General features: G+C 40.8%; 1 protein-coding gene across 8 annotated transcripts in view; it reads right to left on the bottom strand.

Moving 5' to 3' along the window:
- Positions 1-16056, bottom strand: part of ZDHHC20 (zinc finger DHHC-type palmitoyltransferase 20) — a 73798-nt gene extending 57742 nt beyond the window's left edge. For all 8 annotated transcript variants that reach the window (XR_005989406.1, XR_005989405.1, XM_041766253.1 and 5 more), the window contains exon 1: positions 15714-16056. Coding sequence is in view for 6 of the 8 variants with exons in the window: in XM_041766253.1 (XP_041622187.1) it covers positions 15714-15831 (118 nt within the window). In the remaining 2 variants the exon portion in view is untranslated. The remainder of the gene's footprint in view (positions 1-15713) is intronic.
- Positions 16057-17042: the final 986 nt, after the last annotated feature.

Raw genomic sequence — 17042 nt, forward strand, 5'->3', positions numbered from 1 at the left:
CTGTCCACATACCATAATATACAATTGTTTTTATAACAGACTTTATTTTTTAGAACAGTTTTAGATTCAGAGAAAAACTGAACAGAAAGTAGAGTTCTCCTAAACTCCCTACTCCCAACAGTTTTAATTATAGAGGCTCTGTGGTTTAAAATACGTCGAGGTTTGCCACCTTTATGACTTTTCTTTTTCATGGTTTCCTTGTTCTTTCCTGTTTATTTTTCCCTATGGCTTTTAGGATTAACTTGGGTAGTGCCAGAAAAAAGAAAACTTATTGGGAATGGAATTCAATTATACATTAACTTGGGACGAACAGAAATCTTCAGGACGCCTGGATGGCTCAGTGGCTGAGTGTCAGCCTTGGGCTCAGGGCATGATCCTGATCCCTGGTCCAGGAACCGAGTCCAGCATCGGGTTCCCTGTGAGGAGCCTGCTTCTCCCTCTGTCTGTGTCTCTGCCTCTGTCTCTCATGAATAAATAAAATTAAAAAAAAAAAAAAAGAAATCTTTGTAATATTGAGTTATTCTATACATGAACATGAAATATGAAATGTATTTATTTCCACTTATTCAAGTCTACTTTGTGTTTTTAATGAATGTTTTCCTCTTACAGGTTTGGCATATTTCTTAAGTTTATTCTTAAACATTTTATCTTTTTGATGTAAGTGGAAAAGGAGACTTTTCATCCACCATGTTTTCAAACAAATTATTATGTATATACAGAAATTATTGGTTTTTGTTTACTAATTTTGTATCCTGGTTTTTGTTTGCTAATTTTACTCCATTCTTTTTTGCTTAGGCATTCTATTGTTATTAATCCTCTTGGCTTTTCAACATATACTATCACATTATCTGCACACAGAAATAGCTTTCCCTCTGACTTTCCAATGTTTTAGGCTTCTAATTATTTTCTCTTGATTGAATATGGTAATTGATTTTGTCAATATAGTACAATGTCACACAGCAATGGACATAGTAATAAGCATCTTGCTTGTTTCTGGTTTTAATGGAAACTGATCAAGTATTTTGTGTGTGTGCAACTTTATTCTAAACCACTTATTCCTATTTTATTAAGCCCTATTTAAAACAAGGATTTGGGGATTTTTCAAATACCTTTACATCATCTATAGAAATAATGATTTTTCTTTCTAAATGATGAATTTAATAGCAAAAAGTAGAAGAAATTAGCTATTACCCTTCCTATCTACTGGTAACACCACTTTTCTCAGAGGCATAGTCCTGTCAGTACTGATCTGCTCCCCATGCCCCTCCTCCCACCCCTATGACCACTATTGGGAGCTTTGTTCCCAAAGATTAACAACTATCTAAGTCTAAAAGGATTTAAATGAAAAGAAGATTTCTATGGTAAAAACTATAAAACACTGATGAAAGAAAGAAAGTGAAGACAACACAAAGAGAAATGGAAAGACATTCCATACTTATGGATCAAATGAACAAATATTGTTAAGATGTCTATATTAATGAAAGCAATCTACACATTTAACGCAATCTCTATTGAAATGCCAATGGCATTTTTCACACAACTAGAACAAACAATCCTAAAATTTGTATGGAACCACAAAAGATCCTGAATAGCCAAACCAATCTTGAGAAAAACAGAACTGGAGGTATCACAATTCCAGACTTCAAGTTATATTACAAAGCTATAGTGATCAAAACAGTATGGTACTGGCATAAAAAACAGACATACAAATCAATGGGAAAGAATAGAGAGTCCAGAAATAAATTCATAATTATATGGCCAATTAATCTTTAACAAAGCAGGAAATAATATCTAATGGGAAAAGACAGCCTATTCAACAAATGGTGTTGGAAAAACTGGACAACTACATGCAAAAGAATGAAACCATTTTCTTTCACCATACACAAAAATAAACTCAAACCGGATTAAAGACCTAACTGTTGAGACCTGAAACCATAAAAATCCTAGAAGAGATCACAGGCGAGTGGTAACCTTTTTGACACTGGCCAAAGACTTATTAGATATGGGCACCCCATTGGCTCAGCGGTTTAGCGCCGCCTTCAGCCCAAGGCCTGATCCTGGAGGCCGGGGATCGAATCCCATGTCGGGCTCCCTGCATGGAGCCTGCTTCTCCCTCTGCCTGTGTCTCTGCCTCTCTCTTTCTCTCTGTGTGTCTCTCATGAATAAATAAATAAAATCTTAAAAAAAAAGAAAGAAACTTATTAGATATGTCTCCTGAGGCAAAGGAAAGAAAAGTAAAAATAACCTATTGGGACTTCATCAAAACAAAAAGATTCTGCATAGCAAGGGAAACAACCAAAAAAAAACTAAAAGACAACCTACTGAAAGGGAAAGAGATGTTTGCAAATGACATATCCAATAAAAATTACTATTCAAAACATATAAAAAGTTTATACAACACCAAAAAAAAGATAATGCAATTAAAAATGGGGAGACATAGATATTTCTCCAAAGAAAACATATAGATAACCAATAGACACATGAAAAGATGTGTCTATTGGTTAGACACACATCATTAATTATCAAGGAAATACAAATCAAAACCACAATGAGATATCACCTTGCACATGTCAGAAGGGCTGAAATAAAAAACTCAAGGGATGCCTGGGTGGCTCAGTGGTTGAGTATCTGCCTGCAGCTCAGGTCATGATCCCGGTGTCCCAGGACAGAGACCTGCATGGGGCTCACACCCAGGAGTTTGCTTTTCCCTCTGCCTATGTCTCTGCCTCTCTCTCTCTGTCTCTCTCATGAATAAATAAAATCTTAAAAAAAAGAAAAGAAAAGAAAAAAGAAACAAGTAGTGTTAGTGAGGACATAGAGAAAAAAGAACCCTCCTGCATTGCAGGTGGGAATGCAAACTGATACAATATGGAGGAGGTGGGAATGCAAACTGATACAATACGGAGGTTCCTCAAAAAATTAAAAATAGAACTATTCTAGGTTCCAGGAATTGCACTGCTGAGTATTTACTCAAAGACACGAAAACACTAATTTGAAGGGATATATGCACTCCTATGTTTATTGCAGCATTATTTACAATCACCAAAGTACAGAAGCAGCCCAAGTGTCAACAGATGAATGGATAAAGATGTGCTTTATATTTACAAAAGAATATTATTCAGCCATAAAGAAGAATGATATCTTGCAATTTTCAACAAGAATGGATCTAGGGAGTATAATGGTAAGTGAAATAAGCCAGTCAGAGAAAGACAAATATATGGTTTCACTCATATGTGGAATTCAAGAAACAAAATAAATGAACAAAGAGGGTAAAAAAGAGACAAACCAAAAAACTAACTCTTAACTATAGAGAACAAACTGATGGTTACCAGAGAGGTGGGTGAGTGGATGGTTGAAATGGGTGAAGGGCATTAACAATACACATTTCTTGATGAGCACTGACTAAAATATGGAACTGTTGAATCATTATATTGCACACTTTTAAAAAAATATTTTATTTATTTATTCTTGAGAGACAGAGAGAGAGAGAGAGAGAGGCAGAGACATAGGCAGAGGGAGAAGCAGGCTCCATGCAGGGAGCCTGACGTGGGACTCGGTCCCGGGATTCCAGGATCACGCCCTGGGCCAAAGGCAGGCACTAAACCACTGAGCCACCCAGGCACCCCTATACTGTACACTTGAAACTTATAACAGTATGTTAATTACACTGGAACTTAAAAATAAAACTTGTAATATGCAAATGATACTGTAATATTAAAGACAGGGATTATTCATATGAAGTCTAAATGTATTTGACTATGCACACTACACATCTTTGTATTCCCAGTGTCAAATACAGCACCTAGAACACTATAAGCACAAAGCAAGGTAGGGAGAAAGTGAAAGAGGAAGTACTTGTTTTACATGGTGTAGTTAGAAAAGCCTCTCTTGATAGCTGGGTACTTTAAAAGAAATCTAGATGGACGGAACAAACCATGTGGAATCTGGGAGGAAAGCATCCCAAGCAGAAAGAAAAGGAGTACAAAAGTCTTAAGGTGGGACAATGCATGGCATGATAGATGAAATTCAAGGAGGCCTTGACTGAAGCAGAGTGGCCAAGGAAGAGACGAGTCAAAATTAGTGGCAGTTGGGAGCATTTAAGGCCTTGCAGACTACAGAAAGAACTTTGGACTTCATTATGAGCAAAGAAGAAAGCCACTGGAGGGTGCTGACAGAGGAGTAGTAATCTTGTCTTGGATTTTTTTTTTTAAAGATTTTATTTATTCATTCATGTGTGTGTGTGTGTGAGAGAGAGAGAGAGAGAGAGAGAGAGAGGCAGAGACACAGGCAGAGGGAGAGGCAGGCTCCATGCAGGGAACCCGACGTGGAACTCGATCCCGCGACTCCAGGATCACTCCCTGGGCCGAAGGCAGGTGCTAAAGCGCTGAGCCACCCAGGGATTTCCTCTTGCCTTGGATTTTAAAACATTTGCAGGCATTTTTGTGTATGTGTGCGGGGGGAGGACACGATATACTGTTAGGAAGCTATGGCATATGTGTACATGTCAGAGCCATGACCCTCCACTTCTCCTTTTTAAATACTTGTAGAAAGTATACCAGTTATCCACAGAAAAATAAGAACCACATAGCATCTGGAAGAAGAAAACACTGAGGATACATTCACGCCACTGACAGTGACATATGCAATAATAACATTTTACTGCTATCACTTCCTCCTGGAGCAGATGATATCCTTTCATGCAGTTAGTCTAAAAAGCTTCCCTGAGGACTTTACTTCTAATAAGTTCCCATTTATTTTTATGTTGTTCAATTAGTATCTTAATAAAAAGTACTCCTCCTGTGATTCCATCTGGGTAAGCCAAAGTCCATATTAATAAGTATAATGAAGCACTGGAAAGAGAGAGCACAGAGAACAGAAATGTTTTTAAAACAATTTTAAACATTCTTTATCATCAAGGTTTATGGATCCGTATTTTAGAGAAATCTATTCTCCATAAAACCATAATCACCATTATTTGTGGCCTACTATTTCAGTTAAGTATAGGTGCCCATCTGCTTAAGGAAGATGTGTTGCACATTTCAGCAATATCTAAATCTGTGTAGCTTATATGCTTGTAAGAATAGTGTCAGGTATTAATCTTCCTAAAGTCCCACATGGTGTGGAAGCGTCTCTCCCTTACAACATACTCTCCCACATACATACTCTGGACACAATCAGCAGCTCAGGCAAAATAGGCACATGCTTTTGGAATATGATATTTGAATACAGCCAATTAAGAAAAGAATATTAAAAAAGACTGTGTCAGAATATGCTTTCACTCATTAAAGGTGGGGGAGGGGAGTTAAAAACAAACTCTAAGAATTAAAAATAAAAAAAGAAAACTCCTGTCCCCCAAAGAAGAAGGCAAGAAAAAATATGCTAGTGGCCTTTTCAATCTTCTCCCCATCTCCAGTAATATCCGAAAGCTTACTCTAAGAACTTTATATATTACTTTTTAAGGCAGGTATTATTCCATTTTATAGAATGGGAACAAGTTCAGAGGTTAAATAATTAATGAAGATCATTCAAATATAGCCAGGTGGCCAGTGTGACAGCTGTAGAAACAAAGGAAGAGTGGAGGAGAAATTAGGTCAGGGAAGTAATGAGGGGAGGAGGGCATGGTAAGCACTTTAGGTGTTCCACTGAACAAGACAGGAAGCCACCACGGTTTTCAGAAGAGGAGAGAGGAGTCACAAATCTGGTATTGACTTTAAAGGGATTATTCCGGCTGCTCTGTGGAGAATGGACAAGGTGCAGAGTGAGGATGGGAGTGGAGTGAGGAAGGAGAGGCAGAATGTAAGAATACAGTACTACAATGACAAAGATAATGTGATAACCACCCATAATTTAGTGACTTTAAACCACCACCATGTATTATTTCCTATAATTGTGTGGATCAGCAATTCAAGCTATGATGAGCTAGACTGTTTTTCTACTAGCTGTAGTTAATTGGCAGCTCAACTTCAGCAGGAAACTCTAAGACGGCCTCCTTCACACATTAGGGGCCTTGGCACTTAGATCATCTTGGCTGGGCCTCTCCATGTAGTCTAGCCTGGACTCCCTTACATGGCCATCAGTTTCAAAACAGCTAAGGCAGAAAAAGCATGCTGAATAGAGGCTTAGGCTCCAGATCTCACTCATCACTTCCACCATATTCTATTGATCAAAGCAAGTACAAGGCCAGCCCAGATTCACTGGGTGGGCAAAAAGACTCCTCTAAAGAGATTGAGGAAAGGAGATAAAATTATTGTGGTCATGTTTTTGAATCTGTTCCACAAGACAGAGATTATGGTGGTTTGAATGAATATAGGTGTCATGGTGGTGGTAAGCAGCTGGGTTTAATACCAGGATTTATTGATTAATTGGATATGGGAAGATTTTTCAACCAAGGAACTAGAAGGATGAAACTCATTTAATGAGCTAGAGTAGGAAGAATTGGGAAGGTAGGAGAGGGGGTAGAGAAAAATAACTCAAGGAAGGTTTTTTTGGACATGGTAAACTGAGATGCCTATTAGATACCCAAGTAGATTATTAATCTGGAGTTTAGCATGCCTTATCTTCTTTGTCACAAACTAGAAGAGGCCAGGAGAGAAGGAAAGTCTTATTTGTATCATTTAGGGCATAATGTTCTTCTTCCAAATAGTATGCCAAGGTTTCTAAGTTGTCTTGTGCCTTCTCCTTCATATATCTTGTCTTGCAAGAAATGGTGAAGACCCAAAGAAAGTTCAGTTTATTTGGAAGAAAATAAAAAGCTTTTTGTTCATTTTTGGGTTTTTTGGATATACATATTACAGAGCTCTCTCAGACCAGTTTGATTTCTGGTACCAACAGAACATAAGAACAGATTAATTTACTAGCAATCAAAAAAAAAAATCTGTTCTTTAGAAAAAGAAAAAAAAAAAGGAAAGAAGGCTGGGATAATTATAGAATGCAAACAAGAAGGTCTGCAAGGCACTACAGCTTTCAAAGGCACGTTATATAGGAAATTATTATACTCCAGTATCTGAAAACAGATAGTAAATAACAAAATAAGAAGGTTTTTAAAAAATATCCTAATTCGTGTCTTAACTTGTCCTATAATTATGTAACCACTGGGGATGGGATATACAGGGAGCCAGATTTTTTTCTAAATAATATCAGCCTAATTTCAAAGAATCAAAACAAAACTGCAGAACCAATAAGCAATATCATCTAGCCTTTAACCCTGAAGACTACTGAAATATATATTTGGTAATCATAATTTAATTAATATTGTTATTGTGGATGTTTGTTCTAATATATTGAAACACAATTCAAGTGAGTTTATAACTGTATGATTCTACTCAACACATATTAATTAGACTCTCTAGTAGATGCAAAGATGAGCATGACTCAAATGTATCGAAATCTTCTAAGCAGGATTTTTCAAATACTTAAATATGATATAATAAAGTACACTTCATTTATATTCTAATACACAAATGATTTGTGGAGGCTTACTAGAAATAATATTCTTATATAAAGTTGTAAATATATTTTAAAAACAGAAAAATACAAATTAGATGTGAAGCAGAGAATAAGGGGAGAAATACCAATGCATGCTACAACAGAGAGAAACTTCAAAAACATGTAAAAAGCATCAGACACAGATCACTTACTATATGACTCCATTTACATGAGGTATCCAAAAAAGGCATACAAATACAGAATAGAAAAGAGGTTGCCTGGGGCTGGGAACAGGAATTAACCATTATTAGGCATGAGGGATCTGACAAAGGTAACTGAAATGATCTAAAAATTAATGGTACAACTTGGTAAGCTTACTGAAAACCATGGCACTGCACAATTCAAGTGATTGAATTTTAGAGTGTGTAAATCATACATTATAAACTTTTTTTAAAAAGGTAACATAAAAACATTTATAGACATACAAAAGCTGAAATAATTCATCACCAACTGACAGACCTTACAATAAATGCTACAGAAACCCCTCAGGCAGAGGGAAATGACATGAGAAAAGAAATCTGGATCTATAAAAAAAAGAAAAGTACCAGAAATGGTAACTATATGGGTAATCATATAAGATTTGTTTTCATACTGTTTAAATCTTTTAAAAAGATAATAAATGGTTTAAACAAAATAGTAGCAATACAGTGACTTTTATAATATAAAAATGAATAATAGCATATAAGGCTGGGAGGGAAGAATTAGAAGACTGTTTTTATAAGGTACTATTTGTGAAGCTGTATATCATTTGAAGTTAGATTATGATAAAGATATAATCTATACATCCTAAAGCAAATCGCTAAAATAACAGAGTTACAGCTAATAAACCAACAAAGAAAATAGAATCATAAAAAATTATTCAAAAATCATAAAAAAAATAATTCTAAAGAAGGCAAAGGAGAAGAAAAAAGGAATACAGGATAGGACAGATTAAAGAAACAGCAAATGGTTACACTTCACTTGACTATATAAATAATCACATTAAATATAAATGATCAAAACAGGGCAGCCTGGGCGGCTCAGTGGTTTAGCGCCGCCTTCGGCCCAGGGCCTGATCCTGGGGACCTGGGATCGAGTCCCATGTCGGGCTCCCTGCATGGAGCCTGCTTCTTCCTCTGCCTGTGTCTCTGCCTCTCTGTGTCTCTGTTTCTCATGAATGAATGAATGAATGAATGAATGAATAAATAAATAAATAAATAATCAAAACACCCCAATTAAAAGAGACTGTGCTATAATTGATGATACTGTTGTGTATTTGAAGGTTGCTAAGAGTAAATCTTAAAAGTTCTCAACACAAAGAAAAAAAAAAAGTAACTATGTGTGGTTGATGGATGTTAACCACTTATTGCAGTGATCATTGTTTTTTTTTTCATTGTTTTAATTATACCAAATACATTTATATATTCAATCATTGTGTTATATACTCAAAACTAGTTTGTTGTATGTCAACTGTAACTCAATAAACAAACAAAAAAAAAAAGGGGAAAAAAAAAACCCCACAGCTTTTCAGATTGAATTTAAAAAGCAAGACTGAACTATAGGCTGCTTATGAGAAATGCTTTTTTTTTTTTTTTTTTTTTTTAAAGGCTCCACACACAGCTTACAGCCCAATGCAGGGCTTGAATTTACAACCTGAGATTAAGACCTGAACTGAGATCTAGAGTTGGAAGCTTAATTGACTAAACCACCCTGGTGCCCCAAGAAATGCATCTTATTATTTTAAAATTTTTATTTATCTATTTGAGAGAGAGTGCACATGCACAAGCAGGGGTAGCAGAAGAGGAAGCAGGCTCCCTGCTCAGTAGGACCCCAGGATCATGACCTAAGCTGAGGCAGATGCTTAACCAACTGAGCCATCCAGGCGCCCCAAGAAACGCATTTTAAATATAAAGACAAATAAGTTAAGATAAAAGGACAAAGACCTGCCATGCCAACACTAATCAAAAGGAAGATGAGTAGACGTTAATACCTGCCCAACTAGATTTCAAAGGAAATAATATCACCAGGGATAAGAAAAGCCATTTCATAATGACAAAAGGTCAATTCACCAAGAGAACGCAATAATGGTACCTAATTAGAGCTGCAAAATGCATGAAGCAAAAAGTGACAGAACTACAAGGAGAAAGACACAAATCCATTTTTACTGTCATACCTCTCTCAATAATTAATTAATAGAACAAAGAGAAAATCAGTGGGGCACTTGGGTGGCTCAGTCAGTTAAGTGTCCACATTCAGCTCAGGTCATAATCCTAGGGTCCTGGGATCAAGCCCTGCATCAGGCTCCCTGCTCCTTGGGGAGTCCGATTCTCTCTCTCTGCCCCTCCCTTCCCCTTGTGCCTACTCTCTCGAATAATAAGTAAAATCTTAAAAAAAAAAAAATGAGCAAGACCATAGGAAACTTAAACATCAACCAATTTGCCTTGACATCTACGGCACATTATGACATAACAGAAAACTCTACCCAACAACAAACAGCAAAATGCACTGAATACAGAACATATTTTTCTCAAATGCACATGTAGTGCTTCTACTACAGATCACATTTCGGACCATAAAACAAGCCTGAGTACATTTTAAAGGACTCAAGTCATGCAAGATATGTTCTCCGACCACATGGAATTAAATTCAAAATCAGTAACAAGAAGGTATCTGGAAAATCCTCAAATAACTGTAAATTGGCATACTCCTTAAACAACCCAAGAGTCAAAGATGAAATCAAAAGTGAATTTAGAAAATAATTTTAATTGAATGAAAATGAAAGTACAATATATCAACACTGATGAGATGTGAATAAAGCAATATTTAGGAATAAATTTACAGAACACGTAAGAAAGGACTCAAATCAGTGACTTGAGTTTTCTAAGAAACTAGAAAAAGAGCAAATTAAACCCAAAGTAAAAGGGAAAGAAACAATACATATCAGACAAGAAATCAATGAAACAGAAAACAAAATAACGGAGAAAAACCAAAGAAATCAAAGGTGATTGTTAAGACACTGCGGTCAATGTTGACATTTAAGCTATCTATCTGTCTCATTTTAAATCTGCAGAAATCATGGAGGAGACACTGGAATATTAGATATACAGTCTCAAAGGTCACACTACTACTCTACATACTTCTCTCTGAAAAGGGATGAGTCATATCCATCTTTGGGCAAACTACATAGCTCTTCCATGCAACAGTTGTCTCAGAAGTAAAATTAATGGATTGATTAGACCATCTCTAAAATCTCATTGGGCTCTAAGATCCTCTACATGTACACATCTACTATTAACAGCTCTAAATGACCCTAAATGACCTGAACAGATGTCTTGATAAAACCCTGGGAACCAAAAAAAAAAAAAAAAATTAAAAAATTTAAAAAACCCCTGGGAACCTATATTAGCACTTTCCTCGAAAAAATACCACCTTGACCAAAGTGTAAAAGTTGGTCAATCCACCCATAAATTCTTATGTTCAAAATGAACCTTGGGGGACACCTGGGTAGCTCAGTGGTTGAGGATCTACCTTCAGCTCAGGGAGTGATCCCAGGGTCCTGAGATCGAGTCCTGCATCAGGATCCCCCGCAGGGAGCCTGCTCTCCCTCTGCCTGTGTCTCTGCCTCTCTCTCTGTGTCTCTCATGAATAAATAAAGTCTTTAAAAAAAAAATCAACCTTGGAAGAAAATCAAGAGGACTTCAGTTTAATTTAATGTCAAGGACCAATATTACTAATTTACTTAATCATCACTTCTGTTTATCATCCCTGTGAGATGACCATCTTAGATTCATTACTTCTTACTCAATTTTTTCTTTTTAAGATTTTATTTATTTATTCATGAGAGACACACACAGAGAGAGGCAGAGACACAGGCAGAGGGAGAAGCAGGCTCCATGCAGGAAGCCTGATGCAAGACTCGATCCAGCATCCCAGGATCACGGCCAAAGGCAGACGCTCAGCCACTGAGCCACCCAGGAGTCCCACTTCTTACCAATTTTGACTTCAGTATTACTCCTTCCAGTAACATGAGTTACACATTTCATATGTGTATGTATGGAATTACAAAATTAGAAAGTTATAGAGGCTGAGAAGCAATGAGGGCCTCTTATAAACAACTTATTTGTTCAAATGTCCTACTGTGGGCCAGGCATTTTTACTATCTGAGCTATTTAGGAATCTTCTCTGCTGCTATCTTCCAGGAGAAAAATGACCTTATATAAATAGATCAGAGATGAGACCGAAATCTGCTGTGAGTGTACAGACCTGGAAAAACAAGATGACTAGTCTTGCAGAGTAGTTAATTTTAAAAACATTGGCTCTAGAGCCAAATCACTTCTGAGGCTGATTATGCCATTTACTAGTTGTATGGCCTTGGACAAATTATTTAACTTTCTGGATATTTTATGAGCATTAAATAAATTAACACAATAAAAATGTAATTATAATCATCATCTCCTATTTAGTTTAAAAAAAAAAACCAGAAGCTAAGAAGATTCTTTAAAAACTATTAAAATAGCAACTATCTTTAAAAATTTAGCTTGTGTAGTTAACACAGAAAGTTATATTAATTTCAGGTGTAAAAGATAGTGATTCAACAATTCCATATATTACTCACTGCTCATCAAGCCAAGTGTACTCTTAATCCCCTTCACCTATTTCATCCATCCCCCTACCCACCACCTCCCCTTTGGTAACTGTTCTCTGTAATTAAGAGTCAGTTTTTGGTTTGTCTCCTTTTTAACTTTCTTCATTTGTTTTTATTTCATAAATTCCACATACAAGTTAAATCATATGGTATTTGTCTTCCTCTGACTGACTTATTTCACTTAGCATTATACTCTTCAGCAACACATTCACAACAACATGGGTGAATAGCAAGACTTCATCTTTTTATGGCTGAATAATATTCCATTGTGAGTATAGATGTGTGTATACATATATATACACATATATACCATCTTTTACATACACACATATATATGTGTGTGTGTGTATATATATATAGTCACTTTTTAAAATATTTGACAGAAAGTGTGTGCACACATACATAAGTGGGGTAGGTGGGTGGAGAGGGAGAAATAGACTTTCTGCCAATCAGGGAGTCGGACTCCCGGCTCAATTCCAGGACCCTGGGATCATAACCTAAGCCAAAGGCAGATGCTTAACTGACTGAGCCACCCAGGTACCCTATACCATCTCTTCTTTATCCATTCACCAGTGGATGGACACTTGGCTGCTTCCACAGTTACAGTTACAGTTCCATTGTAAATAATGCTAAAACAGCACTTTAAGTTAAACTCACACTTCACTCAATTCATATATAGACATATACCAGTGAAAGGGTCTGTGTTATGAAAACATAAATACATATAAGTAGTTTAAAGGATAGTGTTATTATGAAAGTGAATGAACTTTTATGCTCATCTACACACACACAGTTCAGTGATACTGCAGACCTCCCAAATTCTCCATAGTTAACCTCAGATAACTTAGAAGTATTAAGTATAGGCCCTTTATCAGAGCTTTCATTACTGATTATTTAAAAATTCTGTCAAGCATTGACCCTTAATGGTTGCAGAATGTTTTAACTTAATGAAATCCTGGGGTATGATCTCGAAAGGATGGGCCTAAAGCCTAACTGAAGTCATGATCTCCAAAAAGGGCAACAACCTAACCCCATGCACTACCCTTCCCCAATCATAGAACAAAACAATTACAGTTCCAGTGACTTACTAAAGTTATATGTAGTGTAAATATGTAAATCACACTGCAATAGCCACTCAACAACTGTGTGACCTAACCAACAATCTATTAGCTCAGAGTCTCATTTCCTACATCTGGAGGAGATACCTATACTCAGAGACGGAGGATTAAAGAATGAAAATAATATCCCCTCCATCCTTATTAACACATAATACTTCCCAATTCATATTCATTTCCCTTTCCGTATATTTAACCTCACCTTTTGATTTTTTTTTTTCCCCCAAAAACCCTCTATAAGGGAGGGTGCCTAAGTGGCTCAGTCAGTTAAGTATCTGCCTTTGGTTCAGGTCATGATCCTGGGGTCCTGGGGTGGAGACCTACACCAGGTTCCCGGCTCAGCAGGGGTCTGCTTCTCCCTCCTCTGCCACTGCTCTGCTTGTGCTCTCTTTCTCTCTCTCTCTGTGTCAAATAAATAAATAAATAAATAAATAAATAAATAAATAAATAAAATCTTTAACCATTTAAGCTGTGAGATTTCAACATAAATGCACATTTTTAGTGTTCCTTCAGAAGCTTTACTTCAAAACTACTGTGTAATTAGAATAGGGTAGGAATAATCTTCTGACAGAATTAAATAAGACTCCTACAGGGATCCCTGGGTGGCGCAGCGGTTTAGCGCCTGCCTTTGGCCCAGGGCGCGATCCTGGAGACACAGGATCGAATCCCACGTTGGGCTCTTGGTGCATGGAGCCTGCTTCTCCCTCTGCCTGTGTCTCTGCCTCTCTCTCTCGCTGTGTGACTATCATAAATAAATAAAAATTTAAAAAAAAAAAGACTCGTACAACTTTTGGAATAAATGCCCACTTCAGAGTAAATAAGATCAAATACCATCACAAGCTGATGAGAATCCTATGATCACTACCACTTTTGGGAGCAGCTTTAAGAAATACCTAAATCTAGTCAATTTTAATTAATTCAAACATCATTATTCAATAACATTCAACAGATTAACTCCATTATTTTGTGTCCATGTATTCCACAACTAATTTATTCTGGGGCCTATTCACAGGGATCCTTTCCTTAAAATTAAATATTCTATAGGTACAATATGATTTAGTCGAAAGCAATTATTTTCATTTAAAAACCCACCCTCTCAAACTTTTTGAGCCAAGACATTCTCTTTCATGTGCAGAACTCAGTTTTAACCAAGTATTTGAGAACTGTACAAGTCTAGAGCCACGACTGGAAAAGTCTTCATTCTGCCACTTGCAAGTGGAGTGGGTGGTACAACTACTTTTCATTTCACATTATCAATCAACCTCAGGTGGCTTTTTCTTTTTTTCTTAAGATTTTTTAATTTAAGAGACAGAGAGAGCACAGGCAGGGGGAGCAGCAAGCAGAGGGAGAGGGAGAAGCAGCCTCCTCGCTGAGCAGGAAGCCTGACAGCAGGGCTCGACCCCAGGACGCTGGGATCATGACCTGAGCTGAAGCAGGCACTTAACCCACTGCGCCTCCCAGGCACCCCGCGAGGCTTTTTCCCAATGTATAGGAACAAGGGTCCACTAGATAGCTGCGGACTGGAGTATGCTAAAACCAGATCACTCTGGATGCCAAGGGATGGCCTGTACCAACACCATTTACTATTTGGTCCTCAGTTCCCAAGAAGAATCGATACGAAGAGCAGACACAGCAGAAGCGGAAGGCCAGAAGAGCCCTAAAATAGCCGCACACCCAAAGCCTGCGAACAATTCACTTAAGGCAGAGCACTCATCACCATCACACAGTCGGAGCCCTCAAACGGTGCTTCGAGGACAACCAATTTCTTAACATTTTAACGGCCACCTATTGAAATCAGGGTCTTAGGTCCTCGGACTGTACCCTGGGTGTTACTCCTTTTCCACCGCAGGGAACCCGGCGAGAACCTGGTGCACTAAGAACTAGCGAGAGCCCTGGCAGGGACGGAAGCGAAACCCTGAAGTCTGAGGATGGAAGAAAGACAGACCTCCATCACAGACAGACAAGGAAGGGAGAACCCGGCTCCATATCTCCTCTCCCTCCTTCTTTCGGTCTTAAAATAACACTGTGTGTGGCTGAGTGGACGCAGAGGCGGAAGAAATGAACTTTAAACGGGTCCGGGGCCACCAGAAATGAGCAGCGGGCAGCGCTGTGCCCCGGGGCCCAACCTGCCGGCCGCCGGCGGCGACCAGACCACCTGCCCCCCCGCCCGCTCCCCTTCCCGCGCTGCTGGGGCGGTGGAGGACGAGCAGATGTCTTCGTTCTAAACAGGATCAGAAGCAGAGGGTGAGCGCACACGCACACGCGCACGCACACGCACACGGCTCCCCCGCCGAGGAAACGCCGCGTCCGAACCCAGCAGCCCCGGAGCCGCCGGGGCCCGGGCGCCCGAACCGCCCTGCCCCCAGCGCACCCCCAAGGCCGCCCCGCAGCGCGCTGACAAAGCCCCGGGCGCGTCGGCCTGCTCCCCGGTCGGGGCCGGACCCCGGCGGTCCTCGCGGGCAGGCGCAGGGCGGGGGCTCGGTACTCACACACGCACAGCTCCACCACGTACGCGTAGTAGGACCAGACGACCACGAAGGTGATGAAGAGCACCGGCACCCAGCCCACGCTGCGCTGGCAGCAGCGCCAGAACGTCCACGGCGCCATGTTCCGCCGGCGGCTGCTGCGCCCGGCGCCCCACGGTCCAGCGGAGCGCCCGGGCCCCGGCGGCGGCGGCGGCGGCGGCGGCGACTCGGCTGCTCCGGGCCGCTCCTCGCCCAGGGACCCCGCCTCCCAGCCCGAGCCCGAGCCCGAGCCCGAGGCCGAGCCCGCGGAAGAGTAGACGGGAGTCCCCTCCGCGACTCCTCCCCGAGCCGCTCCCGGCCAGGTCCCGCCCCCGCCCCCGCCCGGCATCCCAACGCCCCCCCGCCCCCGCCCCCCCGCGCCCACGCCCGCCCCGCCCCGCCCCGCCCCGCCCCGCCTCCGCCTCCGCCTTCGCCTTCGCCCGCCGCAGCCCGCGGCGCGCCCCGGTGGGCGGGGCCGAGCCCGAGCGTGGGGCGGGGCCGGGCGTGGGGCGGGGCCTCGGGGGACGGCCCGTGGGGTGCGGCTGGGCTGGCGGCGTGGGCGGCGGAGGAGGCCGGGGGAGGAGAGAAGAGGAGGAAGTGAGCCTGGGGGCGCCCCCGAGACCAACGGCGCTTCCTCGAGCGCCGACCGGGAGGGCGAGCTGCTTTGGGGGCTCTTGGCTCACGCCGGGAGGCCGCTGGAAATGGTCCCTCGGCCGACTCGTGGGCCTCGGGCCTGTCGGTACAGAACGTGCTCTCCTGGGGCCCTGCCGCCCGAGTTCAGATAGGACCGGACCGAGCCCACCCGGGCTGCGGGCGAGGAATACCTATTGTTAAGAATCCCTGTATTTTGGAGTGATTTGCTCCATGTTTCAGGCGGAACTGACAGATGAAAACCCCTATCTGAACATCCCTCCCCGGGAGAAGGGGCGCCCGAGGGACCCCACGGGGACACGCTATCATTTTTTCCACGATGGAACTGAACAGGTGGATGTCTGTGATTTAGGATGGAAGCCGCGTGCAGTCTGTCACTTTGATTTGAAACCCAAATCTCGGGGATCCCTGGGTGACTCGGCGGTTTGGCGCCTGCCTTTGGCCCAGGCCGCGATCCTGGAGACCCGGGATCGAGTCCCACGACAGGCTCCCTGCATGGGGCCTGCTTCTCCCTCTGCCTGTGTCTCTGCCTCTGCCTCTCTCTCTCATGAATAAATAAATAAATAATAATAATAATAAAAAAGAAAAAAATCTAAAACTGAGCTGTGGGAAAGGGAGCAACAGCCCTCTCCCTGCCCCTAAACCACTGCTGAAATCTTGAGT

The sequence above is a fragment of the Vulpes lagopus genome, chromosome 8 (genome assembly GCF_018345385.1).
Source record: "Vulpes lagopus strain Blue_001 chromosome 8, ASM1834538v1, whole genome shotgun sequence".
Classification (NCBI taxonomy): domain Eukaryota; kingdom Metazoa; phylum Chordata; class Mammalia; order Carnivora; family Canidae; genus Vulpes; species Vulpes lagopus.